The 27,085-nt window shown below is 39.3% G+C and overlaps 4 protein-coding genes and 2 non-coding genes across 9 annotated transcripts; 3 read left to right on the top strand and 3 right to left on the bottom strand.

Moving 5' to 3' along the window:
- Positions 1 to 737: 737 nt before the first annotated feature.
- On the bottom strand, positions 738 to 3,823 carry LOC137733986 (rRNA 2'-O-methyltransferase fibrillarin 1). Its single transcript, XM_068473212.2, has 7 exons — positions 3,681 to 3,823; positions 2,890 to 3,200; positions 2,604 to 2,699; positions 2,430 to 2,507; positions 2,164 to 2,340; positions 1,246 to 1,314; positions 738 to 1,115 (listed from the first exon to the last, which is right to left on the bottom strand). Exons 1-7 carry the CDS (start codon positions 3,694 to 3,696, stop codon positions 936 to 938), a joined length of 927 nt encoding a protein of 308 aa, XP_068329313.1. The 5' UTR covers positions 3,697 to 3,823; the 3' UTR covers positions 738 to 935.
- On the bottom strand, positions 1,561 to 1,633 carry LOC137735829 (small nucleolar RNA snoR60). Its single transcript, XR_011068731.1, has one exon. It is a non-coding gene; the product is annotated as a small nucleolar RNA snoR60 (small nucleolar RNA).
- On the bottom strand, positions 1,852 to 1,924 carry LOC137735828 (small nucleolar RNA snoR60). Its single transcript, XR_011068730.1, has one exon. It is a non-coding gene; the product is annotated as a small nucleolar RNA snoR60 (small nucleolar RNA).
- Positions 3,824 to 13,088: 9,265 nt separating the features above from the next.
- LOC137735399 (uncharacterized) lies at positions 13,089 to 14,193 on the top strand. Its single transcript, XM_068474826.2, has one exon. It carries the CDS (start codon positions 13,154 to 13,156, stop codon positions 14,015 to 14,017), a length of 864 nt encoding a protein of 287 aa, XP_068330927.1. The 5' UTR covers positions 13,089 to 13,153; the 3' UTR covers positions 14,018 to 14,193.
- A 1,746-nt stretch (positions 14,194 to 15,939) lies between these two features.
- On the top strand, positions 15,940 to 17,406 carry LOC137733359 (transmembrane protein, putative (DUF677)). 4 transcript variants are annotated; one of them, XM_088696968.1, is made up of 2 exons: positions 15,940 to 16,082; positions 16,334 to 17,406. In XM_088696968.1, the coding sequence occupies exon 2, from the start codon at positions 16,363 to 16,365 to the stop codon at positions 17,371 to 17,373; it is 1,011 nt and encodes a 336-aa protein (XP_088553094.1). In that variant the 5' UTR covers positions 15,940 to 16,082; positions 16,334 to 16,362; the 3' UTR covers positions 17,374 to 17,406. The 4 variants fall into 4 exon arrangements, with proteins under 4 accessions (XP_088553094.1, XP_088553093.1, XP_068328612.1 ...); XM_088696967.1 differs by having other exon boundaries at positions 15,946 to 16,147; XM_068472511.2 differs by having other exon boundaries at positions 15,957 to 16,159.
- Positions 17,407 to 22,065: 4,659 nt separating this feature from the next.
- LOC137734016 (BAHD acyltransferase DCR-like) lies at positions 22,066 to 25,750 on the top strand. Its single transcript, XM_068473258.2, has 2 exons — positions 22,066 to 22,726; positions 24,641 to 25,750. Exons 1-2 carry the CDS (start codon positions 22,298 to 22,300, stop codon positions 25,523 to 25,525), a joined length of 1,314 nt encoding a protein of 437 aa, XP_068329359.1. The 5' UTR covers positions 22,066 to 22,297; the 3' UTR covers positions 25,526 to 25,750.
- Positions 25,751 to 27,085: the final 1,335 nt, after the last annotated feature.

Here is a 27,085-nt window from a genome sequence, read left to right as displayed (position 1 = left end):
TTCTTTTTCTTGTTATTTTATTTCCTTATCTTATCTTTTTTTTTTTTTTTTTTTTCCTTTGTGATTGTGAGTGTAGGTTTCAAATTCTACCACTCTTCACTTTTATCAAACAAAAATAAAAGGGCTGTCGACTTACGAATATCAAAATGTAACCGTCTTAAGCAAAGTGTGCAGGAGAGTGGAATAATGAGTTAGGATTAAGATAGGTTCAGTTTCAATTTACTCTTATGTGAATTTTTTTTCTCTATTATTTTTGTTTTTCGGCTTTGTGAGTGTACTTTGTTTTCCGGGTTTGTGATTGTAGGTTTCTGAACTTTCTACGAGTATTACAGTGTTACAGTCTTAAGCTCATGTAGTGAATTCTAAAGTAAGGAGTTATGATTATAATAATTTATGGTTTGATTTTCTCTAGTGTAACTGAAAAAGGTAAAACAACAGTAAGTACCAAGTCATGAGATAGAATTCGTACAAAGTGAAGATAGTTTGTTTAATTCCAAATATATAACTTGGCTCGTCTTTTATCTGTTAATATCAATTTGGTTTTGAAGAGTGTGTTCTTCATCCAAAATCTTTTTGTAAAGAGTTTGTTCTTCAAGAACGAGGATGAGAAAGCATAGCCCGTATCATTACAAGTATGCAGCCGGAGCAACAGCCGCAGTGGGTCGATGGCGCAAAACCCCGCAGTTGCAGTTGCAATCTGCAAGCTTTGCTTTGAGATACACTCAAAGCTACGCAGGTACGAAATAAAACCATTATATAAAAAAACATATATGTCTACAACGTTTGAACTGTTCAGAACTACTACATCGAAAGACAAATCTAACAAGCAACCACATAAAATACGAAGGAAGGACAGAGCCACGTTTACATTCTTAAACTTTGTAAACTAAATGTTCTTTTTCTCCTCCCCAATACAGGCAGATCATGGACAATTTCTAGGCGTTGCCAGCTTTCGACTTCTTCGGCATACGATAGCCACCAACCACGCAAGCATGGTCGCGCTCAAAAGGTTCAAGAGTGACTTGTTCTGCAGGCTTGAATTGCTCTTCCTGAAGCTTCTTGACCTCTGATTGGAACACTGCTTCCGCGGGTGATGTTGAATCAATGCAATTGGCCTGAAGACAAGATTTTATTTATAAAACAAAGAAGCATGCGGGCAAAAGGAAAATTTCCAACCGAAGTGAGGTATTTCCCCAGCCAAAGGTTTCATGTTTTATACGGTCCAGCAAAATTCTAGAAACAAACCTTGATTGAGATAACAAAGTGGCCTCCTGCTTTCAGAAAATATGATGCATTCAATGCAACAATCCTAGCCTGCATTATATATTTAGACCGAGTGAACATAATTCAGAAGCAACTAACATTTGAAGGCTAAGTACTGCCATGCCTTCAAGGACTTCCGCCAAATACACCAACACCGTCAGAAACATTGGTGATAAGGGTCCAAGCAACACCAGAGAATGAAAAAGTAGGGGAGAAAAGGGCTGGCGAGGTGACGTGAGGTGAAATCATTAGGAAAAAAATATACTAAAACTACAAAATCAAATATTGAAGTATAGGAGCATCAGAAACTCGGTCTTTGCATCACCCATAATTGTCTTGAAGGGGAATCCGAGTTGTTCGTCACATGCTCAATATATTGCAAAGGATAAAACTTTTAAAAATACAATTACGAAAAAACACACAACACACAAAAGAAGGAAACAAACCAAATTATGTAAGTTTTATGAAAACAAAAAATCATAACGAGTACAACAAAAGATGTTTGAACTTGCAAGAATGACAAAGCATAAACATACCAACAAAATTTATGGAGCAAAAGAAATGCATAGTGTGATACAGAACAAAGTACGCATCAGAAACTCGAGTTCACATCATCCATGATGTCGTGAAGGGGAATCCGAGTATATCTCATCATATGCGAAAAAAAAAATGAGAAGTTAACAAAAATAAACACCAATAGTTTGCGATTTTCAATTAACACAAAATTTCAAGCTCTGCTAATTGCAAAATTCTATTGCAAAACAGGTCAGGTTAACTAGTTAATCTTTAAATGTAAAAACAAATCCCTTTGAAAATCCTAGATCTTTCATAACCCATAAGAAAAAGACTCGAAAAATGAGGTTCTTTTACTAGCAAAAACATGAATTGCTAAAAACAAACCTGATCAGGTTGTGCAACATCAGAGAATATCACATCAACCATGCCAACAAGCATCCGATATTTAGCTGGATGTCTGGCATCTTCAATAATGGGTATGACATTTGTGCGCTTCTTAGCCATATTTACCAAGTCTCTGCCACTTCTATGAGAGAACTCAACTGCATAGACAATTCCAGTCTACAAAAAACAATAGGTAATTCTAAGAAGCTATTCTCGGAGAAGAAATACAAAGAGCTTGAAGAAACTGAATCAGAAAGAACACTTACAGGGCCAACAATGTCAGACACATGAGAGACTGTAGTTCCAGAAGCAGCCCCGAGGTAGAGAACTTTAGCACCAGGTCTCTACATTAAACAGACGGTTATAAAATATTTAAAAACGATTATGGACTGACGATGAACATCAAACAAAATGCAAGAATACATGAAATCAAGACTTACAATCCATATATTATCAACACCACCAAGAATGGCTGCAGCCAACTTGGAACGGAAAGGGTTCCAAATCCTATACTCAACTTTTGTTCCATCCTCATTCTGAAAGAAAGAACATGCACTTTTAAGGTAACTATCGATTACATTCACATACCACAAAAATAAAGAACAAGCAATTAGTCTAGATACTTCAATTAAACAGATAATTTTGCAAGAACAAAACGCTTAAATCTTGGTTTATTCGGATTCAAAGCAGATATTTTAATAAAATTAGCAAATGATTGAAACCCACCTGAACAGAAATCCTCTTCTCATTGTAGACAGCTTCACCAGGAACAAGATTCTTGGTAACAAGAGCATCTTCTTTACCCTTACCAATGAAAACACCTTCATGTCTGTGAGGCTCAACCACCACTTTGTTACCACCCTTCATTCCTCCTCTCCCACGGCCTCTTCCGCGATCACCACGTCCGCGATCACTACGCCCACGGGATTTAAAGCCACTACCACCTCTGTCAAAACCTCTACCACCACCAGACCTACCTCCACTTCTTCCACCTCTGTCACCCCTACCGCCCCTGAATCCACCACTACCACCACGGCCTGAACAAAACCAAACAACTTATAAGGACTTCTGCCAAATCTTGTAACAATCTTAAACACTAAAAGTAAAAACAACAAAAAGTACCTATAAAATCGACACAGAATGGTAAACAGCTGAAATTTTTATCGATTTGGTCGAAACCAAAGTACCCAAACACAAAAATCAACACACTTCGCAGCATACATAGAAAAAAAACAAACCAAATTACATTGACTTCTGCTAAAACATCTAAACAATAACAACCTTAAACACAAAGTAAATCCAACACAGAAACTGCGGATAAAAACGAAGGGAAATAGTAAAAAACTGAAATTTCATGTGATTTTGTCGAAAACAAATTAACCCAAGAACAAAAATCGACAATATATTCAGCAGGAACAGAAGAAAAAGAAATCAAAACAAAAATGCATATTTTCATACAATTTACAAAGAAACAGACGATGATTACAAATAAGGGTAAGCTTATTTTTCTCAATTACCTCGAGGAGGAGCCATCGCTGCGAGAGTAGAGAGAGCTCAGGGGTACCCCGCGTTGCTAGGGTTTATCTGCGGGAGTGAGAGAGCCGAAGTGGGTTTACGAGGGAGGCTGCAGGCACTTTATAATGTTTGCGTTTTAGGATTTAGGGTTTTGATGTTGGTAATTACTGTGCGGTAATTATAACATGAGCCAAACAAGTTTTCCATATTCTTTTTTATTCGGCCCAAGATTTGATTTGACTTAAACTCTCTCCGTCGGGTGGGCCGAATACTATCTTTGAACTGAGCAAAGATGGTGCCTAATTAAACCCAACATCTGGAAGGCCATCTGAGTCTAATGTGAAGTTTTGAACCATCTCGAGATTCTCGAGGTAAGGCCATATTCAATATAAAAGGCTAAAATTGTTGAAAAGTCTCATGGGCAATGAATGTTCACAGTTTCATTTGTGAAAGTCTTCTGCATGGGCAAAGTTTTCAATGCCCATGCAAAGTGAAAGAGATTGTATAGTCAGACGAAGTTTCATAAATTTCAAGATGCATTAAGTGCATCAGTTTGGAGTTGCTCTATAAATAGAGCACTCCGCATGTTTTTAAGTTATAAGGAAAGAAAAGAAGAAGTGAACGAGAGAAAAATATCAGTAACATCATCTATTTTCTCTGTTTTTATTTGTTATCTGCCTGTGCTATAGTTTTAATGTGGCATTTTACATCTACCTTGCACCTACCATTAAAAAGGTTATTCTCTCAAACTTTAATCCTTTTATAACACGTTATCAGCACGAGTCTCTAAATATAATTATTCTCTTATCTCTCTTCGCCGAACGAACGAAAGAAAGAAAAAAAATGTTTCCTTTAAGGTTTTTACTGTTCATCTTCTTCCTCTGCCTCAACTGCGCCGTGTACCCTCACGACGAGTTGTTTGCTCCATGCCTGCTCTTAGTTCTCCAACTAACGGTTACATACATCTTTGATTACTTGTTTGGTGTAGAGATTGATTATTAACCCAGTATTTATTTATGTTAATTCTACTGCAATCCAAGATGGTGCGGTACAATCACCCATCTTAAACTGCAAATTTATTCTTACTGCGATCCAAGACGGTGCGGTATCATCGCCTATCTTGGACTGCAGATTTAATTTTACTGCAATTTTTAGGTGGAACGGTATAATCGCACACCCTACCCTGCATATTCGAATTTACCTGTTGTTTAATTTCATTGCAATTTTATGTGGTGCGGTATAATCGTCCACGCTGCTCTGCATATTTAATTTTCCTGTTACTTGAGTGGTGCGGAATAATCGCCCATTCTATATTACATTATTTCAATGAGAATGGTGCGGTACGATCGCCCTTCTCATTCACCCTGAAAATCTAGAGCCAGAAGTTTCGAGTGCTTATCATTTTGGCCTGAATATCAAAATGAAAAATTTGTAAGAATCAGAAGTTCTAACATCATATTCCTCCAGAAATACATATTATTGCAAGTTCTTACACATCTCATTTTCTTTCAGAAAAGAAAATGACGAACTTGGCGAAACTTGAATTTGCTGCCCTGGATATTACCGGGAAGAATTACCTGACCTGGGTACTGGATACCAAGATCCATCTGGAAGCAGGGAATCTTGGAGATACCATCAGGGAAGAGAGCAACTCATCCTCTCAAGATCGAGCAAAGGTCATAATTTTCATTCGCCGCTATCTTGATGGGGCGCTAAAAAGCGAGTACTTAACGGTTGAAGATCTGTTAGCTCTCTGGAATGCCTTGAGAAACAGATACAATCACGAGACAACGGTGATTCTTCCAAGGGCCCGATATGAGTGGACTCATCTGAGGATTCAAGACTTCAAGTCAGTGGCAGAATACAATTCTGCATTGTTCAGAATTACCTCTCAGATGAAGCTCTATAGGGATATTATTACTGAGGAGTATATGCTGGAAAAGACTCTCAACACATTTCATGCCTCCAACGTGCTCCTGCAACAGCAGTATAGAGCGCGAAGCTACACTGAGTACAACCAGCTGATATCTGTGCTCTTAGTAGCTGAACAGAATGATGAGCTCCTGATGAAAAACCATCATTCCCGACCAATTGGATCTGCACCATTCCCAGAAGTGAATGCTGCTTCCCTCGAAGTGAACGCCACATACTCTGGTGGTGATAATCATAAACGAGGACGTGGTCACAAACGAGGTCGATGGAATAGGAAAGGCAAGAACCATGGAGTTCAGCTTCACAACCAGGTTCCGAGGCATAATTCAGGCCCGAGCTTCAAAAATGCGAATCGCCACAAAGGCAAAGCTCATATGAACAATGCTCCTAGAAACTCTAAAGTAGTCTGCCATAGGTGTGGTGGCAATGGGCATTGGGCACGTACTTGTCGTACCCCAAAACATCTAGTGGATCTGTATCAAGCCTCCCTCAAGGAGAAGGGTGTCGAGACTAACTTTCTCGACCAGACTAGACCAATGGATATACCTAATCCAGTGTTTGACTTATCAGGGCAGTTGAACACAACTCATCTAGATGTTCCAGACTTTATTATGGAAAGGGGAAATGAAGTACACCGGTCCGATTGAATTATTAATGTACTTTTATTATGCTGAACTTGTAGTATTTTCAGATTCAATAAAAGTGACATATAAATTTCTTGTTATAACTTGCTTTTAACTCTGATTCTCTTACTCAGAGAGCATGGATAAAAATTGTGGTTATTCTCAGAACATGAGAAATGGCGGAGATATTTGTCTTGCAGACAGTGCAACCACACATACAATACTTCGTAATCGAAAGTATTTCTCAAGCTTAAGACTTACAAGAGTAGGGGTAACAACAATATCAGAACCTTCAGATGTAATTCAAGGTTCAGGGCAAGCCCAGATTATGTTACCAAATGGAACAATATTGTCCATACAGAATGCATTGTATGCTACTCGATCTACTCGAAATTTGTTGAGTTTCAAAGACATACATCTAAACGGATACCACATTGAAACAAAAAGTACAGAAAATGTGGAGTATTTATGCATTACCTCCAATGATACCCAGAAGCGTATATTGGAGAAGTTGCGTGGTATGTCGAGTGGATTATATTATACATACATAAGGACAATTGAATCACATACTGTTATGAACCAGAAGTTCATTGATTTAAAAGTTTACATGCTTTGGCATGACCGTCTGGGTCATCCAGGATCTACTATGATGCGTAGGATCATTACCAACTCTAATGGACATCCATTAGTGAGCAGACACATTGCTGCCTCAAATGATAACCCTTGCAAAGCTTGTTCTCAAGGGAAGTTGGTAATTAGACTATCACAACTAAAGGTTGATGCTGAATCCCCATCATTTCTGCAAAGAATTTAAGGGGATATTTGTGGGCCTATTCAACCATCATGTGGACCATTTCGATGTTTTATGGTTTTGGTTGATGCATCTACCCGATGGTCACATGTTTGTCCTTTGTCTACTCGGAATGTAGCCTTTGCGAGACTTCTTGCTCAAATAATTAAGTTACGAGTACAGTTCCCAAATTATCCCATTAAGTCAATCCGACTTGATAATGCTGGTGAATTTACGTCTCAAACCTTTGATGATTATTGCATGACAATGGGCATTGATGTTGAACACCCTGTTCCTCATGTCCATACTCAAAATGGTTTAGCAGAAGTATTGATCAAGCGACTTCAGTTAATAGCTCGCACTCTGCTTATGAAAACCAAATTGCCAGTCTCTGCATGGGGACATGCCATCTTACAGGCTGCATCATTGGTTCGATTGAGACCTATAGCCAACCATCAATACTCTTCAGTACAACTTGTGTTTGGACATCAGCCAAACATTTCCCATTTACGAGTTTTTGGTTGTGCTGTTTATGTGCCTATTGCACCGCCGCAACGCACTAAAATGGGACCTCAGCGTAGACTGGGAATTTACGTGGGTTTTGATTCACCATCTATCAATAGATATTTGGAACCCTTGACAGGTGATATGTTTACAACTCGTTTTGCTGATTGTTACTTTGATGAGACAATTTTCCCGTCGTTAGGGGGAGAAAAGACCGTTCCAGAAGAACGGAAAGAGCTGACATGGGTTGTTCCCACCTTATCTCATTTTGATCCTCGCAGCATTAAATGTGAAAATGAAGTGAGAAGGATCGTTCATCTTCAAAGTATTGTCAATCAAATGCCAGATGCATTTAATGATGCTATGAAAGTGACAAAATCACATATACCAGCTGCAAATGCACCTGCAAGAATTGATGTCCCTGTTGGACAAAATAAAGTGGCAGCAAATGATTCATCTGGTGCACGCCTGAAGCGTGGTAAACCCCAAGATTCAAAAGATTCAGCTCTTCAAAAGAGAAAGTCGAGGGCACAACTGAATCCAAATGAAATCATTCAGGAAGAGAAAATGAATGATACATCCACAATTCATAATTCTGGACTTCCAGAAAAAGAAAATGTCCATGATGAGACATCTGTCCCTGAAGAGACAGAAGTACATGAAAGCAAAGAAATCTTCATAAATTATGCATGTACAAATGAATTGTGGGATCGGAATGAAATAATCATCGATGATATGTTTGCATTTGCAGTAGCCACTGAAATCATCTTAAGTGATGATATTGAGCCCAGTTCTGTTGATGAATGCAAACAGAGACATGATTGGCCTAAGTGGAAAGATGCAATCCAGGCATAATTAAATTCCTTGGAAAAGCGGAATGTTTTTGGACCAGTAGTCCAAACCCCGCCTAGTGTAAACCCCGTGGGTTACAAATGGGTATTCACAAGGAAACGTAATGAGAAAAACGAGATCGCAAGATATAAAGCACGACTCGTTGCACAAGGTTTTTCTCAAAGACCTGGAATTGATTATGAGGTGTCACATCCTGGCCTGGGACGGATCACTTCCCGGGCCCGCTCTACCACCGTAGCACGATATTATCTGCTTTGGGCTTACCATTCCCTCACGGTTTTGTTTTTGGGAACTCACGAGCAACTTCCCAGTGGGTCACCCATCATAGGATTGCTCTAGCCCCCTTCTCGCTTAACTTCGGAGTTCCTACGAAACCCGAAGGCAGTGAGCTCCCAAAAGGCCTCGTGCTAGGTAGAGATGTGAATATACATTTAAGGATCACTCCCCTGGGCGATGTGGGATGTTACAATCCATCCCCCTTAGGGGCCCGACGTCCTCGTCGGCACACCACGGTCAGGGTTAGGCTCTGATGCCAATTTGTCACATCCCGGCCCGGGGCGGATCACTTCCCGGGCCCGCCCCACCACCGTAGCACGATATTATCCGCTTTGAGCTTACCATTCCCTCACGGTTTTGTTTTTGGGAACTCACGAGCAACTTCCCAGTGGGTCACCCATCATGGGATTGCTCTAGCCCCCTTCTCGCTTAACTTCGGAGTTCCTACGAAACCCGAAGCCAGTGAGCTCCCAAAAGGCCTCGTGCTAGGTAGAGATGTGAATATACATTTAAGGATCACTCCCCTGGGTAATGTGGGATGTTACAATCCACCCCCCTTAGGGGCCCGACGTCCTCGTCGGCACACCACGGCCAAGGTTAGGCTCTGATGCCAATTTGTCACATCCCGGCCCGGGGCGGATCACTTCCCGGGCCCGCTCCACCACCATAGCACGATATTGTCCGCTTTGGGCTTACCATTCCCTAACGGTTTTGTTTTTGGGAACTCACGAGCAACTTCCCAGTGGGTCACTCATCATGGGATTGCTCTAGCCCCCTTCTCGCTTAACTTCGGAGTTCCGATGGAACTCGAAACCAGTGAACTCCTAAAAGGCCTCGTGTTAGGTAGGGATGTGAATATACATTTAAGGATCACTCCCCTAGGCGATGTGGGATGTCACAATTTTGTGGGGGAAGCCCAATCAGAAATGGAGGGAGAAAAGAACAAAAAAAAAAGAAAAAAAAAAAAGGAAATGGGTTTTCGTCCACCCGCACCCACCGCGGGTGCCTATTTTCCAAGGCCGATTCCGGCCACCTCCGGTGGAGTTTTTCGATGCCACCACCACAATCTTGAAGCTCACATGAGGAGACATACTCTCCTGTAATAGACGCAATCACGTTCCGTTACTTAATAAGTTTAGTAGTTTCAGAAAGACTTGACATGCGACTTATGGATGTCATCACTGCGTATCTATATGGAGAATTAGATACTGACATCTATATGAAAGTCCCAGAAGGACTTAAGTTGCCTGAAACAAGTAATAAACCACGAGGTATGCTCTCGATCAAATTAAGGCGATCATTGTATGGTCTGAAGCAATCTGGACGAATGTGGTATAATCGTCTCAGTGAATATTTGATCAAAGAATGGTATATCAACAATGTTCATTAAGAAATCCAATTCTGGATTCGCTATAGTAGCAGTATATGTTGATGATATGAATCTAGTTGAGACTCCTGAAGAGCTTAATAAAACTGCTGAATATCTGAAAAGCGAATTTGAAATGAAAGATCTTGGGAAAACAAAATAATGTCTCGGCCTGCAGATCGAGCATTGTGCTAGTGGAATTTTGGTCCACCAATCAGCTTACATTGAAAAAATTTTGAAGCGATTTGGTATGGACAAGGCTTATCCACTAAGTACACCAATGGTCGTTCGTTCTTTGGACATTAAGAAAGATTCATTTCATCCAAAAGAAGATGATGAGCTGGTACTTGGTCCAGAAGTACCATATCTGAGTGCAGTATGTGCTTTGTTGTATTTAGCACAATGTACTAGACCAGATATAGCCTTTTCAGTTAATTTGTTAGCAAGGTATAGCTCTGCTCCAACAATTCGTCATTGGAAGGGTATCAAAGATGTATTGCGATACCTTCGTGGGACAACAGACATGGGTCTCTTCTACTCAAAGAACTCCACAGATGACCAGGTCCTTGTTGGATATGCAGATGCTGGCTTCCTCTCTGATCCGCATAAAGTCCGCTCACAAACTGGATATGTGTTTAAAAATTGAGATACAACAATCTCATGGCGTTCAACCAAGCAAGCATTAGTTGCTACATCTTCAAATCATTCAGAAATACTTGCTTTACATGAAGCAAGTCGTGAATGTTCTTGGTTAAGATCAATGATCCATCATATCCGGAATTCATGTGGTCTAACTTCGAAGACAGACAATCCAACTGTCATCCATGAAGATAATGCAGCCTGTGTTGCCCAAATGAAAGAAGGATTCATCAAGGGCGATAAGACTAAACACATATCTCCAAAGTTTTTCAGTGCTCATGAGTTTCAGAAGGCTAAAGTCATTGAAGTCAGACAAATCCGTTCAAATGAAAATCTGGCAGACTTGTTCACCAAATCTCTACCAAAGTGCACATTTCAGAAGTTAGTGCAAGGCATCGGATTACGTCGACTTTCCAAACAGCTAAATTTGGAGAATGCGGAATCAGGGGGAGATACATATCAGGGGGAGCATCCCTGATGCATGCTTGTTGTACTCTTTTTCCTTCGATTAGGATTTTTTCCACTGGGTTTTTCCAAGCAAGGTTTTAACGAGGCAACATAAGCATACTTGACACTATATCAACGATCCAGGAAAAGTTGTACTCTTTTTCCTTCGCTATGGTTTTTTTCCACTGGGTTTTTCCAAGCAAGGTTTTAACGAGGCAACTCATGTTGATATGTGGGCATCCAAGGGGGAGTGTTGAAAAGTCTCATGGGCAATGAATGCCCACAGTTTCATTTGTGAAAGTCTTCTGCATGGGCAAAGTTTTCAATGCCCATGCAAAGTGAAAGAGATTGTATAGTCAGACGAAGTTTCATAAATTTCAAGATGCATTAACTGCATCAGTTTGGAGTTGCTCTATAAATAGAGCACTCCGCATGTTTTTAAGTTACAAGGAAAGAAAAGAAGAAGTGAACGAGAGAAAAATATCAGTAACATCATCTATTTTCTCTGCTTTTATTTGTTATCTGCCTGTGCTATAGTTTTAGTGTGGCATTTTACATCTACCTTGCACCTACCATTAAAAAGGTTATTCTCTCAAACTTTAACCCTTTTATAACAATAATTTCATTTTTAGCCGTATTTTTAACTATATATATATATATATATATATATATATATATATATATATATATACACACATATGAGGTTGGGTAGTTTTTTTATCCAACGGTAAGGACCTATAATTTCCAAACCATCCCAACCCCCCCCCCCCCCCCCCCAACCCCGGTCCCACACTTTATAATTTGTTAAACATTTATATTTCGTTGATTTTTATTTTTGGGCCAATACTTGTTTTATTTTTTACAAATATTTTGATGTAAAAAAAAAATTATGTTCTGAAGAAAAAAAATTGTTGAGAAAATTGAAAATTTTAATGGATATGTATTTATAGATTTTTGGAGAAGTTTAATAATTTTTTTTTCATTAGATTTAAACTTGATTCATGAGATTTTTTTTTGTATCATTAAAATTAATTAAATTAAATTTGAGTCTTTGAATTTAAAATGGATTTATCTGGGCGCTGGATTTAAACTTGAGTTGTGGGAAAATTTGAATTTGAGCCATTGGATTTGAACGGTGGGCGCTTCTAGGTCGTAGGTAAAGTGCTTGCTATGTGCTCACCCGTAGAGGATTCCTTTGCCAACTTGATGCTGTTGCGTGGGGCCTGCGTGGCCTGGTTTCACAGGATGGAGCACTGTTGCTGGGAGCCCTCTTTTAACCTTATTATTGTTGGCCTATTATAAGATTTAGCCCAATCGTCCACCCTCTTAAAATAGATAATATCATTTGTTAAAAGAAATACATTCCTTGGAGATGATGATTGGACCCAAAAATTTTGAGTTTTTTTTTTCCCGCCCTCCAAATGGAGACAACTTAAGACATCCAATCTAATCTAGGGAGAAATTTTTTATAGTGACGGGAATACAGGTGGTACACCATATGTTTTTATGTAAGTGGTAAGAAATTTTATTTTTTAAATTATTAACTTTTTAACACATATATTTCACTATTTATATAATAACACATGATGTACCACTTCTTGTACCGATCGCATTAAAAAATCTATCCGAGGAGTTGAGATCTGCCGTGCCAAAACTCCCCCGCCTGCAATTTGGTGTTCACACTTGTCCCGTATCCAACCTCGGTCCTTTCAAGCAAAGGCATTTAATTAGAGCATCCAAACAGCACTGCCTCAGATACGCCGGCCAAAAGTTGGCATTTTCCTCCCTCACACATGCTTAGTCCCTAAGCTAGATCTACTATGCTTAATTATATTCTTCCCCGGATAATTACTTAATCTATCCTTATTTTTTCTTTTACTAAAATACCCTCCCACCAAACACTCTGATTGCCATTATCAAGGGCAGAACGGTACTCTCGCTTCTCAAATACTCTCCCCCCTTCTACCTATATATATAACACCCGCCCATATTTCCCCATACGCAACCCACAAAACACTCAGAAAACCACTCGATCATCACCGACCAATGGCGTCCGGTAACGAAGTTCAAGTGAAGCTGACCTCCGCCCACGACCTTAAGAACGTGAACTGGCGAAACGGGGGCGTCAAGCCCTACGCCGTCGTTTGGGTGGACCCCAACAGAAAATGCTCCAGCCGCGTCGACGAGGAGGGCGACACGTCACCCTACTGGGACGAGACCCTCACCATCCCCTTACCCGGCCCCGTCGACGGCGACACCACTCTCTACATCGACATCGTCCACGCCGGATCCGACCGGGACACCAAGCCCCTGATCGGGTCGGCCCGGCTCAAACTCCGCGAGGTCCTCGATGACGTGGGCTTCGACGAGCGCGCCAGCCGCACTCTGCATCTCAAGCGACCATCCGGTAGGCCCCACGGGAAGGTTGACGTTAAGGTTACTATTAGGAAGCCACGCCCTCGTGTAGCGGATCCCTACTACGCGCCGCCTTACGGTGTCCCGCCGCCAGCTGGCTCGCGGGATTTGCCGGCTCCTCCTCCGACTTACGGGGCACCATACGGCGCACCTGCTCCTCCGGCGCCGTACAATCCTTACTACGCAGCTGCTCCGCCGTCTGATTACCCGTATAACGGGTACAATGCTGCTCCGCCGCCGTACGGTCAGCCGGCTCCTTACGGTCAGACCGGACAGGGCAGTTACGGGCAGAGTTATGGGCAGGGATCGTACGGACAGGAAGAGAAGAAGAAGAGCAAGTTTGGGGGGATGGGGACAGGAGTGGCGGTGGGAGCGGTGGCTGGGGTGCTGGGTGGGCTGGCATTGGCGGAGGGTTTTGAATACATGGAGGACAAAATTGCAGATGACGTTGCTGAGAAAGTGGAGGATGATCAGTACGACGACGATGACTACTAGGCTGTTCCGTTGTTTTCCGATGTTTCGAGAGACTGTGAAGTCTCCGATATCCAGTTGTTAGTCGTGGCGTGGCTTGCAGGCCATGCTTTTTAATTAATTTGTATTTTATTTTGCTTTTTATTTTTGTTTTTGCATTGAGAGAAAAATGAAAGGAATCATATTATTCGGCGATTGAATTGAAATTTATGATATCGAATGGGACATGATGGTAGTCCAAGTCGAACATGCGTACGTTACTAACAAAGTGCGTGCGACAGGTTAAGCCAACAAAAAGGGATTTGGGTCTCATCCGGATCCAAATTATGGAATCTTTAGGATTTTTACATTTTATTTATTTATCGTACATAATGCGGACATAAATTATTTGATTTTATTTAAAATTAAATACAAATAGTATCTAACGAAAACTGGTCTCACGATGTACAATGAACGGTTAAAATGTGGAAATTCTTAAAATTCGTGAATCCAGAGAAGATCTTCTTGGAGCCAAAAACGTTAGGACAATTGTCCGTTTTTTCTCAAGCGTGTTATAGGATGAGTTGCGAATATGGTGCGATGCGCATGCGGCATAAAGAAAAAGAATGGTATCAAGTCTAGGATGGGCATCAAACCGACTCAACCAACCTTTTCGAATTCTATTGATCAATTTGGTTTGATTTCGATCGAGGAAAAAGTCATATAATTTAAAAATTGAACTGAATTGTCTTATATTTGGTTTGGTTCGTTTTTGATAATTTTAAAATTGATCAAAATTAAACCGAACCAATCATATATATTTTATTTTTAAATTTATTTATTTTACACATGTCAACCTATTTTAGATTATTAGACTATTCTCATAAGTAAGGGGTCAGTTTGTAAAGTCTGATTGTGTTCTTAATATAGCGGGACACGTTACTTTGCGAAAGTGTAGAAGTTACTATTTATGCGAACCACACTGCTCCGATACAATCTCTAATAGATGTTTACTGATTATGCATAAGGTTCACTTTTATTAGAAAACATAAAATTGATTTTGTGTTTTATCTAGGCATGTCTTATAAGCCCATTCTGTTTGACGTACACTCAACATGCTGACATTAGGGCATCAGATTGGCATCTATTCAGGGCAGTCGATGTAGGATGTGGAATTTCCATTTTTCTTTCTTTTTTCTATTTTTTATACAATATGAAATTCCTTTTTAAAATATATAAAAACAATATACCAATATTTGGCCTCCCTTCTCCATCACCTATGAATATGATTGGTCCACCATGGTATCAGATTTAGCTCTTAATCTATTGTTATATTGTCAATGACGGAATACATCTCAAGTACGTATTTACCCAGTTGATAGAAAACTAAAAACTCACGTAATGCCAAATAATTTGAAGAAAGATTGGAAGAAAATTCTACATAGTCAAGGATGAAGGCAGCTAAGGTCCAGTGGGGCAGCTGCTCCAATTGAAACTTTGTGCATAGGAAAAAAAATCATGATGGTTACAGAACTTGAATTTATCGTATTTAAGTAGTTTAAGTGATTAGTTGAAAGTTTAAATAATATGTATAATAAGCTATCATTGTGAAAAAATGTCGACAATTTGGCTTGATAAAAATTGAGAATAACAAGAAAAGTAATGAAATTATAGAAGAAATTCTACCATTAGGAATTTTGTTTTCTCAAGTATAATTGAAGGTTAAAGTCGTCCCAACCAAAGAAAATTTATAGTTGCGTTGCTGATTGTTGTAACATAATTTTAAGTAAGGATTGGAAGAAAATTCTACACGTTGTTGTCCTTGCTAAGCTTCTAAACAATTCTTATGAGCCTTCACGTGCACTGCAAGGCCCGGATTGAAATTCTACACGCCCTGATCACCCTTTGTTTCTTACAAGCAAGACTAAACCCCACATATAAAATCCCCCTCCTTTCTCTCTTCCCTTTCCTTCATATCATTTTCCACTGCTGCTTACAAATTACAATCCCTGCATTCACAGGTTCATCCTTTGAATCTTTCAGACAAGCATTACTGGGGAGCTTTGTCCGAAGACAGGACTTTGAGTGCAAAGATAAATTATATTGATCAGTTGAGTTGCAAGCTCGTTACGTACTTTACATCATTCAATTTCACGATCTGACAAGGCGGAATGGGTAAAAGAATGAGTACATGCATCCGAAAATTTATTCCATTTACCCGTAATCATCTTAAGAATTGTTATTAGCACCTTAAACACAATTGCCATTTTGAAGTTCTTATAACAACGTTGGATTTGTAATCTAGTCACAATGATTATTGGGTTGGGCTGAATTTCTGATATAACCACTATATTGATGCAGGATCTAGGCCCACTACATCAACTGCTTCAATGGGAGTGGATGTTACAGAAGAATATGCTAATGCTTTCCGCACCGAATCGTACCTCGACTTTTGGACACGTGTCGTTGCATTATCCAACAGTGAATCCACCAAACCGACGTGCAAGTCGATGGAGTCGACTACCGCAGCTCGGCTCCCATCCTATCGGCTCTTCGCGGAGCATCTATTGGATCCGGATCAACCCATGGTTACTCGGATCTTATCGTTGATTTGCAACCACCCGATCAATCACGTACTTTTATCTGACTATTTCACCCAAACCGCCGATGCTTCCATCCTATGTGGCCTCCTACTAAATGACATCAATCGTACACGTGTCAAATATCAGTCCATCAAATCCACCTTACAATCCTTAAATGACCATTCTACCCCTAAAACACTAACCCGTTTGACCAAATTCACCCCGATTTTATCTCTAATTCGCATCCAAGCCACTCAAGCCGGATGCTCTAACTTGCTGAAACGACTTGAGTCAACTCGTGACAAGGCTCGGGCCAAGCTCCAACTTGTAAAAAAGCTTCGAGCCGGCTCAACCATTTTCTTAGTTGCATTAACGGCTTCGTTGAGCGTAATAGTTGTCACGCATGCTATTGCGCTAGTTGTGGCAATGCCGGCTTTTCTAGCGGCTTCACTTGACTTGGCTTCGCCGAAGAGGTTGATTAAGATGACATCTCAACTCGACGCTGCCACAAAAGGAACTTACATACTAAACAGGGATTTGGAGACTGTGAGCCGACTCGTGGCTCGGCTAAACGATGAGCTTGAGCACATGCGTCGCATGGTCAAGTTTTGGGTGGAGCGTGGGGAGGAGGATTGGAGCCAAGCCGGAGGAGAACTGGCGCGCCAGCTGAAGAAAAATGATTGTAGCTTTAGGCAGCAGCTTGATGAGCTAGAGGAGCATTTGTATTTGTGTTTCATGACCATTAACAGGGCTAGAAATCTTGTGGTGAAGGAGATTCTGGATCCCGGTCAAATCACTCTAACCCATGATACATTATGAAAATAAAAACTCAATAATTGTTTTGTTTCTCTAGTCTATTTTGTTTTAAGTTTTTTATCAAAAATGGTTTCGATTGGCATAACTCTTCATTTTGGTCCCTAAGATTTGAAATCAATAGAAGTGGTCCTTGAATTTGCTACCGTCAATTATTTTGTTCCTTCGGTGAAAAATATTTGTTAACTAAGGACCAAAATGACAAAAATACCCTTAATTTTTGTCAAATTATTTTGCCCAATTGTTTATTAAATTGAGGGTCTTTGTCATTTAGGTCTATTTAAATTTAACAAAGATTTTCACGGAATAATTAAAATGATTGACATTAGACAAACTCATGGACCGTTTCTATCGATTTCAAATATCAAAAATCAAAGTAAAGAGTTATCAGAGACCATTTTGGCTAAAATGCCCCATCAATGTGGATTATAGGGTACATCGGTGTTCGTAAATCATATGAATGATGTTTTTTGTGGAAGAATTTGTCATACATGTGACATAAAATGAGGAAAATAAACTTGTAATTTAAAGACAAAAATTTGTCAAAATATTTTACATTGACAATGATGGTTTTGATATAGTTGGAAATATCGACACCTTAATTTGCTCGCAACCTCAGTGCATCGCCAAATTATTGTCCTTGACTCGGTGTCATGTGTTGTCATTTTCAAGTTTGAAGACCATTAGAAACCAATAAATGTTGGCATCAAAATACATTCAGTGTTAAGTAGAGAGATTCCGTTGCACATTCGGGAATATAACTCGTTCTCTTGATTGCTTCCGTCGTATAATTGATAATCATGTAACAAAAGAGATATACCGATTTCGAGTGGACATAAAATGACCCCTTTTTTTTCATTATGGTACGTTTATGTTCCTCTTGAAATAGAGTGGGCTGGACTGGCTGGCGGTCATTGAATGCCAACTAACACCACCCTCCTCCCTAACATAAATTCCCGGCACATGTCTTCATCAACGTGATTTCTGCGTGTGAAGTGAACTACTTGATCTTAATGCAGTAATTTTCCAGAAATATAAATAAAAATATTAATCATCTTATTGAAATTTCATTGGGATTTGGGATCGCTTCGGACTCTGATTTAATTATAATGCACAGTGTGGTAAATGAAGACTTTGACCTAGCTACTGGTTCCATTTCACTGAGTGTAAATCCGCTGCACTCATTTTGTGTACGATTTCTTTGTGATTTTTGTTATTTATTAATATGTGTTAATAAACTTACATGTCATTACATCACTTGATGTATATTTACAGCGTGCCTATCTTACTCCTCACTTTAATCATACAAGAAGTAAAACCCGGTGCGAGGTACATTCTCCTCCTACCCTAGCAAAAAAAATCCACTATCCACCCAACTTAGTTAATAACTTGGTTAATTTGTCACAATTCATTAATAATTAGTCACACAACTATAATAACTAGCAGAAAATTTTCAACCTATGGGAATTTGACCCGATACACTAAGTTTAATAATACGATTAATTAGAAATTTTTGGTAAGATTTTTATTGATACTCACTTTATATACCTTGTCATTTTTTATACGTGTTCTTCTTTCGTTAATCAATAAATATCGTACGTTTCTTGAAAAATAATACAATCAATTATATTTTTTTTGTTTTGTTTCCAACAAAGTGAGTGTCCCGACACACTAAAAAACTCCCCAAAAGTACGTTGCACTAGTTACGGCTCTAAGACCATCTCCAATGGTGATCTAAAATCTAAAATTATTTAGCCCAAAAAATTTAGGTTTTAGCCCAGAAAAAAACTTTTCTACTCCGACCCTTCTAGCCTAAAATTTTAACCCCAGATTATCAAAGAATGAATTAAGGCTATTTTTTTTTTAAATTAACTTTAAAAAAATTATGTAGACTATCCTAAATTAATTTTATGAACATTTTAACCTAAAAATATTTAAATTCCGATAAATTTTGAAAAATCACTAAATCAATACATGAAAATCATGATAAACCACATAAACTTAAAAAAAAAAAAAAAAAGAAAAAAAAAAAGACAATTAATAAACCACATAAACTTACATAAACTTAATAATGATATCCAGCATCTTAACTTGGTGATGGACTTGGGTGATAGTCTTGAGATGAATCATCATCTTGAAATATACTCCTTGTGGCATTCCTTCGTAAAATTTCCTTTTGCTTACCACGTAAGTATTTCTTCCTCTCTGGAGTGTATTTATCGAGGTCCTCCATGATCAAATTAGTTTCATACCTCTCTTGCTCCCTATCCCCTTCTTCCTTCATGGCCAAAAATATTTGGGCCGATTCTTCTTGCCGATGGCACTGGTTTTCGTTCATTCTTGCCATTTTGCCAGCAAATTATGCACGTATCGGATCTTGGGAATTCCCTTTTCTCTTTGCTTCCTTTTGCTTATCTCTACCCGGAGGCCTTGGAAAAGAAGAAGTTGGGCTCATTTGGTTGACACCTTCATTGTCGGCAAAATTCACACCTTCATTGACATCATTTGGGGGTGGGGCTTCATTATGAAATAATCTTCCACATTGTTAATTCGCATCGGTTCCCCATCTCGGACAATCCTTGAGGATGTTCCAAGCATGATGCAACTTAAAAACTTGATTTTTTGGTGTAGTTCTTGTCTTGTAAATTGTCATTGCTTTGTCACCCTGTGCAACAAATACATAAAAACAATTAGTTGCAAAATACTATTATGTATATGACAACTAAAATATCAACAAAAACTCACAATTTATGAGGCGCCCCTTCCACTAGGCATGTCAACCATGACTCTCTCCAAGCTTCTCTTCCACAAAGTGCACGCTTTGTTGATAATCTTCCACCGATCATAAACACCACCAACTTCCCTTCGACCGGCGTTGGAATTTTCATGGAACTTATCAACGATTTTACCCCACAAAACCTTTCTATTTTGATTGGTGCCGACGGCACCATCTTCGCTAACCGAAATCCATGCCAAACATAAAGCAATATCTTCGTCAAAGGTCCAATTACGACCTCTAACATGCTCTTTTGCCATCTTGAAAATTCTGGAAATGAGAAGAAATGGTATAAAGAAAAATTGGAAGAATTGTAGGAGAAAAGTGAGTTTTGTGTGGATGTTTGAACAAATACATAGGTATTTATAGAGTTTTTGGTTGAATTGTAAGTTAAATAATTTTTTAAAATTATTCTAGCCGTTGGATTTAAATTTGGACCGTTAGATCTTTTTTTTTTTACCATTATATTTAATTATATTCGATCTAAGCCGTTGGATTCAATAAATACATAAATATAAAACTTAAAAAAAAAATTTGAACTTGGACCGTTGGATTAACCAACGGCCCATTTAAACGTAGCCGTTGGATTATAAAAAGTAGCCGTTAGGCTACTTATTACACTGACAGGCGGGGGAACACCCCCACTGGGGCTGTTGGTTTTCTGAAAATGCCTAGCGCGAGCAGCGCATAGGCGAGTAGGGAAAGGGAACTAGGCTTCACAGCCCTGGTTTCAGTCTCAGTTGGTGGGACCCATTTTGCTTTATGGCCTAAAACTAGGCCGGTATTTAACCCTCAAATGGGTTTTAGGTTTTAGGTTAATTTTGGGTCATATGTTGGAGTGGATTTTTTTTTGGGGGGGGGGGGGGGGAGGAGAAATTTTAGGTTACAAGTCACCATTGGAAATGGTCTAATAGAGGTGTTGCAAATTAATAGTCATATTTTAGTGTTAGATCTATCTCAACAATCCCCAACAAATTTATGAAAGACTTCTTAATGGTTTCATATACCTTTTTTGCATATGGGTTGGTCTAAGGTAGTAACAAAGATCCTAAAAGGGTACATGAGGCCATTTTCAACCGAATAAGGGTCAGAGGGCTCGTTTTAACTTTTTGGTCATCTAAGAAATTAATATTTTAATGAACAGTGCATGACAATATTTCTTACCATCTCCAACCGAGGGCCATAGGGTCAAACATATTTTATTATTTTAATTGAATTACTAAGGTTACTTAAATTAAATTAGGAAGTTATAGGAAAAAAATATGACTATTATTTAATATTGAATTACTAAGGTTATTTAATGTTGTTTAATATTGTTTAGTGTTGTTTTATGTTACTTAATGTTATTTAAGGTTGTTTAATAACTTAGGAAGTTATAGGAAAAAAAAATAGAATTAAATTTTTTTTTTTTTAAATTTGTAAAAATAAAAAATCGAATATGACATTAGCATGTGGCTCAGCCCGGTGCTGGCTGGGTTAGGCTAGCCGGTTGGCCCTTTGGCTTGGTCCTTGGTTGGAGATGATTTTTGACCATCTGGACCATTCGGTTGGAGACACCCAACAAGATTTAACACAAACCCTAAATTTTCCTATGTGTATTTTGAATAATATTATCGTGCCACGTATGATTTTGTCAAAATTAACTTTGAGGTAATTCATCTTGATATTAACGTTTTCCTCTAAACAAGTTTTACGTGTTGTGTGATTATATTGATTAATATACAATTAAAAAGTAATGCTAGGAAAATCAATTTTTTAGACCAAATTTGTAAACCAAGTAATGTATCATCAACAGATTTAAATACGTTAATCAATACTTATAATTGTCAATAACCGCGTCATATGATTTACTCAATTTGACCTAAATAATTCATCTCCCTACCATTACCATAGTTAAATACACACCCCACTCTCGACTGCTCAGTCTACTCCCACTGCATAATTCACCGACTGGGGGGATTAAAAGAGAGAAACATTTATGGATCACAACATTGAACGGTGACACCCATAATTGCACCCCAACTACACGAAGCAACTAGATTATAAGTATCTCCTAAATCTCATTGATCGACTCACACACTCTTCTATCTTCAAACCATCTCCACCTTCTCCTCCTCCATTGTTAGATTCTGCTCCTCCCCATCACCACCAACAATGGCGGACATATCGAAGGTGAAAGTCACCGGAAAAACCCATGTGAAGCCTAACAAGAAGATAGGCAGCCAACAATGTCAACTAGTCACATTTGACCTACCCTACCTGGCTTTTTACTACAACCAAAAGCTCCTTTTTTACAAGGGGGGTGAGTTCGAGGAAATGGTGAAGAAACTGAAGGAGGGTTTGGAGGTGGTTCTGGGGGAGTTTTACCAGCTGGCGGGGAAGCTTGGGAAGGACGAGGAGGGAGTGTTTAGGGTTGAGTATGGGGATGAGATGGAGGGCGTGGAGGTGGCCGAGGCGGCGGCGGAGGAGATCAGTATAGCTGATCTGGCAGTTGAGGAAGGCACCAGTGCTTTGAAGGACTTCATACCCTACAATGGGGTCTTGAACTTGGAGGGCGTTCACAGGCCACTCCTAGCAGTGCAGGTAATTACTTAACTAATACTAATGAAGCTGCGTGAAAAAATACTTAAATCAAATTACATGTGAAATTGCTAATCTAATAAAATTTATCATTTGACAAAAAAATAAAAATTACATGCCATTTTATGTGGCTTCATGAAATTTAGGGTGTAGTCAAAATAGGATTTGATAGAATTTTAATAGATTTTAAAATCAAGGTGTAGTCAATTACAATTTTAAAAGATTTAGAAATCATGGTGTAGTCAAAGTAGGATTTAAGAGGATTTTAAAGAATACATTCAAATCCAAGGATAGTTCATTAAGATTTCAAATAATACATCTAAGTCCAGAGTTAGTGAGAATGCAAAAGATTTGGTAGGATCTGAATGGGAAAGAGATTTTGATGGATTTGAAGGTGGATGGTATATATACCAAATGCCATCAAGAATCCTACCATCCCCTATCTGATTTCTTTTCACGCCCTCAAACAGAAAAGAACCTCCCAACCCCTTCATCTTCATCTATACCTTCCTCTTCAGAAGACACCCCATCGTCCTCTTCGACTTCATCATCTTCATTCTCATCTATCATGGATTTTTTTTTTTTTTTTTTTTCAAATTCTACTCGTAAACAACTATTGGGTTTGGCAAGTTCTAATCCCTAATTCTAAATAAAATCTTGTTCTCCAGGATTCAAGAACTCACAAATATAATTCTAAGTTAATAAAAAAATCCATTCTAATCCCTAATTAACTATTGGGTTCTGGCAAGTTCTAATCCCCTTTGCCAGTTCTAATCTTGGCATGTTGGTGGAAAAAAGGAATTAGGGACACTACAACAGCAGCCACCATTTTTATGACCATTTTTTCCGAGGTGAAGTGACGCACCCTAAACGCTAATCCCTTATACTGGCAAGTTCTAATCTTTCCATAGAGGTCTCCCCACCGGTCTCATGCTCTCCTAGGCGAGTACTTCTGCTGCGTGCATCGTTGGTGTGCGGTAGGTCATGAAGGCAGTTTAATCTCAGCCATAAGATTTTATTAAAAATGATCTAACAACTCTGTGTGTGATTTCCCTTTTTTTTTTCAAAATACTACGAAATCCATGAAAGAAGTCCATACAAATCAATAGAAATCTATAATATAATCCATATAAATCTATCAAAATTCATATACAATTATAGAGTTTATTAAAATTCTTTAAAATCTACCACTTAAAAAAATACATTAAAATCATTTGAAATCCAAATTGACTACCTCCCTCTTATTCATTTCAAAGTTGGTCTCAATTTAATTTGTGATTTCTTTGAGAGATAAATAAATGCTCGCTCATCTAAAATTATAAGAGGATTTTAGTATGTTCCGAATAAGTAACAGAATATTACATGTTATAATATAATTAGAGATAACTTGAAAAGAAAATTTTCCAAGCATAATGTAGCAATCCCATCATATTGTTTTGTCTTGGTAAGCTTTTTATTGCCCCTTAAAGGATCCAAGCAAGGACAGTCCCACATATGAATGAAATGACTTTTATTTTTTTAAGGGCAATATATTGACTTAGCTTTAGATTCCATACTTGCAATTATTGAGGCAAAAAAAGTATTATCTATATCCAATAATTTATCAAAAACATAATGTGAGCAAGTGTTGCCATTGTCAATAGGTTAGGCAGTTGATTATGTCAATGTGTCCGTCCATTTTTTTGAATTTCGAGTTATAATCTCTTGCTTGTAGATGAATAAGCATCCAATTGTTAGAACTGTTTAGAATTAATCCATTAGTTAGAACAATGTGTTCGTTATTCGTTACCTTGACTTGAGCTCGATTTACATAACATTACATATATTTTTTCCTCCAAAAAAGAATTGCACTTGTTGGCTGATTTTTAATTACTATTTACGATGATTAATTTTTCTTTTTTCTCATTGGTTTGGCAGTTGACCAAGCTGAAAGATGGACTGGCGATAGGGTGCGCCTTCAACCATGCAATCCTAGACGGGACCTCCACGTGGTACTTCATGGGCTCATGGGCCGAGATCTGCAAGGGATCCAAATCCATCTCGACCCAACCATTTCTGGATCGGACCCAGGCCCGAAACACGCGCGTGAAGCTCGATCTCTCCCCGCCACCATCAAACGGCGACGTTTCGGCCAACGATAAAAAAGACCCGAACCTCAGAGAGAGAGTCTTCAAATTCTCTGAAGCAGCAATCGACAAGATCAAGTCAATGGTCAACGCAAACCGTCCATCCGACGGTTCAAAACCGTTCTCCACATTCCAGTCCCTCTCCGTCCACATCTGGCGCCACGTCACCCAAGCCCGCCAACTAAAACCCGAGGACTACACGGTGTTCACCGTTTTCGCTGACTGCCGCAAACGGGTCGACCCGCCCATGCCCGACGCCTACTTCGGGAACCTAATCCAGGCCGTGTTCACCGTCACGGCCGCCGGATTGCTGTCGGCGAACCCGCCGGAGTTCGGCGCATCGATCATCCAGAAGGCGATCGAGGGGCACAACGCGAAAGCGATCGATCAGAGGAACACGGAGTGGGAGAGCTCGCCGAAGATTTTCGAGTTCAAAGATGCGGGAGTAAACTGCGTGGCGATGGGGAGCTCGCCAAGGTTCCAGGTGTATGAGGTGGATTTCGGGTGGGGAAAACCCGAGGGGGTGAGAAGCGGGTCGAACAATCGGTTCGACGGGATGGTGTATTTGTACCAGGGGAAGAGCGGCGGGAGGAGCATCGATGTGGAGATTAGCTTGGAGGCTCCAACGATGGAGAAGCTGGAGCAGGACAAGGGTTTTCTGGTCGTAGAAAATTAGTTAAATAAGCTTAATTAATTAAGCATGGATTTGGGTTAATTTGAAGGCAGTTTAATTAGTAGTGGTAACTATGGGATTATAATTAATTAATTGGTTCGTATGTGGGTTTAGTTGAGGCAGGCATTTAATAATTACTGGAGTCACATACGGACCAATTTTTATTTAGATTTGTGTGGGAGTGTGAGTTTTTTGTTGGACTTTAATTTAATTTTCTTTTTTATTGTATTTTTTGTTTAATTGGAATTTCAGATTTTCAATTCTTAAATTTAAATTCTATGTAAATAGATATTATTTTCAAATTTTCATGAATGAGAAATTAAATATAAAAAAGATCGTATTCAAATTCAAATTTTTTCTAGATTAATCAGATAAGAAAATTCACCAATTTAAAAAAATAAAATTTCATTGTTTCATTTTTGGACATTTTAAAATTCCTTAATCATTTTAAATTTTCTCTTCCAAACAGAATGTTACGGAAGATATCAAAAATATGCGGGTGCGGCTCACTACCAATCATAGCGGCCCTCATACAATGAGTAGAACCATTTAATACGAGTTGCTGTTATTTTGTAATTAAGATGATCAATGTCGGACTTTCACATTTTTCAACATATACAAAGCTAATAGAATCAAGGAAGTGACGCTTAAATATAAAAACAATTGGGTGCGAAATACACCTTCACTTTTAACTTCTCAACCAACAATGCCTTGACTTCTTCCTTCGTCAACTCAACACTGCCACACTCTGATCCCTCCACGCTGCCGATATCTCTGGCACCTGCTGCATCTTGCTTAACGGCAAGTGGCGGTCGTTGGCGTCCCATGCTACTCGGTACCTCCGGTTTTCTTGTTTTGATTCTTCACCACTTGTCCAGAGGAACTTGATCAAGACTCCTCTCTTTCTACACAAAACAAAAACGCACAATTAAAATCCATCATTCGAAACCTTTCTGTACACAATTCTTGTAACATCCCACATCGTCAAGGGGAGTGATGCTTATATGTATATTCTCATCCCTACCTAACACGAGACCTTTTGGGAGCTCATTGGCTTCGGGTTCCATAGGAACTCCGAAGTTAAGTGAGTAGTGCGCGAGAGCATTCCCAGGATGGGTGACCCATCGGGAAGTTCTCGTATGAGTTCCCAGAAACAAAACCGTGAGGGCGTGGTCGGGGCTCAAAGCGGACAATATCATGCTACGGTGGTGAAGCGGGCCCAGGAAGTAATCCGTCCCGGGCCGGGATGTGACAATTTGGTATTAGAGCCTAACCCTGGTCGCGTGTGTGCCGACGAGAACGGGATGTGACAATTTGGTATTAGAGCCTAACCCTGGTCGCGTGTGTGCCGACGAGAACGTCGGGCCCCTAAGGGGGTGGATTGTAACATTCCATATCGCACAGGGGAGTGATCCTTATCTGTATATTCTCATCCCTACTTAGCACGAGGCCTTTTGGGAGCTCATTGGCTTCGGGTTCCATGGAAACTCTGAAGTTAAGAGAGTAGTGCGCGAGAGCATTCCCAGATGGGTGATCCATCGGGAAGTTCTCGTCTGAATTCTC

The sequence above is a fragment of the Pyrus communis genome, chromosome 7 (assembly GCF_041283825.1).
Source record: "Pyrus communis isolate YQ-2024b chromosome 7, ASM4128382v1, whole genome shotgun sequence".
Taxonomy (NCBI): Eukaryota; Viridiplantae; Streptophyta; class Magnoliopsida; order Rosales; family Rosaceae; genus Pyrus; species Pyrus communis.
The sequence above is the reverse complement of the archived record's forward strand: the minus strand, read 5'-3'. Positions and strand labels throughout refer to the sequence as shown.

Bases quoted from the DNA above. Each gene is read 5' to 3' on its own strand.
- LOC137733986 (XM_068473212.2), bottom strand. The intron at 2,341-2,429 runs GTAAGTGTTCTT...TGTTTTTTGTAG, and splicing joins TGTCTGACATTGTTGGCCCT to ACTGGAATTGTCTATGCAGT. The intron at 1,315-2,163 runs GTTTGTTTTTAG...TATATAATGCAG, and splicing joins ATGTTGCACAACCTGATCAG to GCTAGGATTGTTGCATTGAA.
- LOC137735399 (XM_068474826.2), top strand. From the start codon at position 13,154: ATGGCGTCCGGTAACGAAGTTCAAGTGAAGCTGACCTCCGCCCACGAC.
- LOC137733359 (XM_088696966.1), top strand. From the start codon at position 16,144: ATGGGTAAAAGAATGAGTACATGCATCCGAAAATTTATTCCATTTACC. The intron at 16,193-16,333 runs GTAATCATCTTA...ATATTGATGCAG, and splicing joins AAAATTTATTCCATTTACCC to GATCTAGGCCCACTACATCA.
- LOC137734016 (XM_068473258.2), top strand. From the start codon at position 22,298: ATGGCGGACATATCGAAGGTGAAAGTCACCGGAAAAACCCATGTGAAG. The intron at 22,727-24,640 runs GTAATTACTTAA...TTGGTTTGGCAG, and splicing joins GGCCACTCCTAGCAGTGCAG to TTGACCAAGCTGAAAGATGG.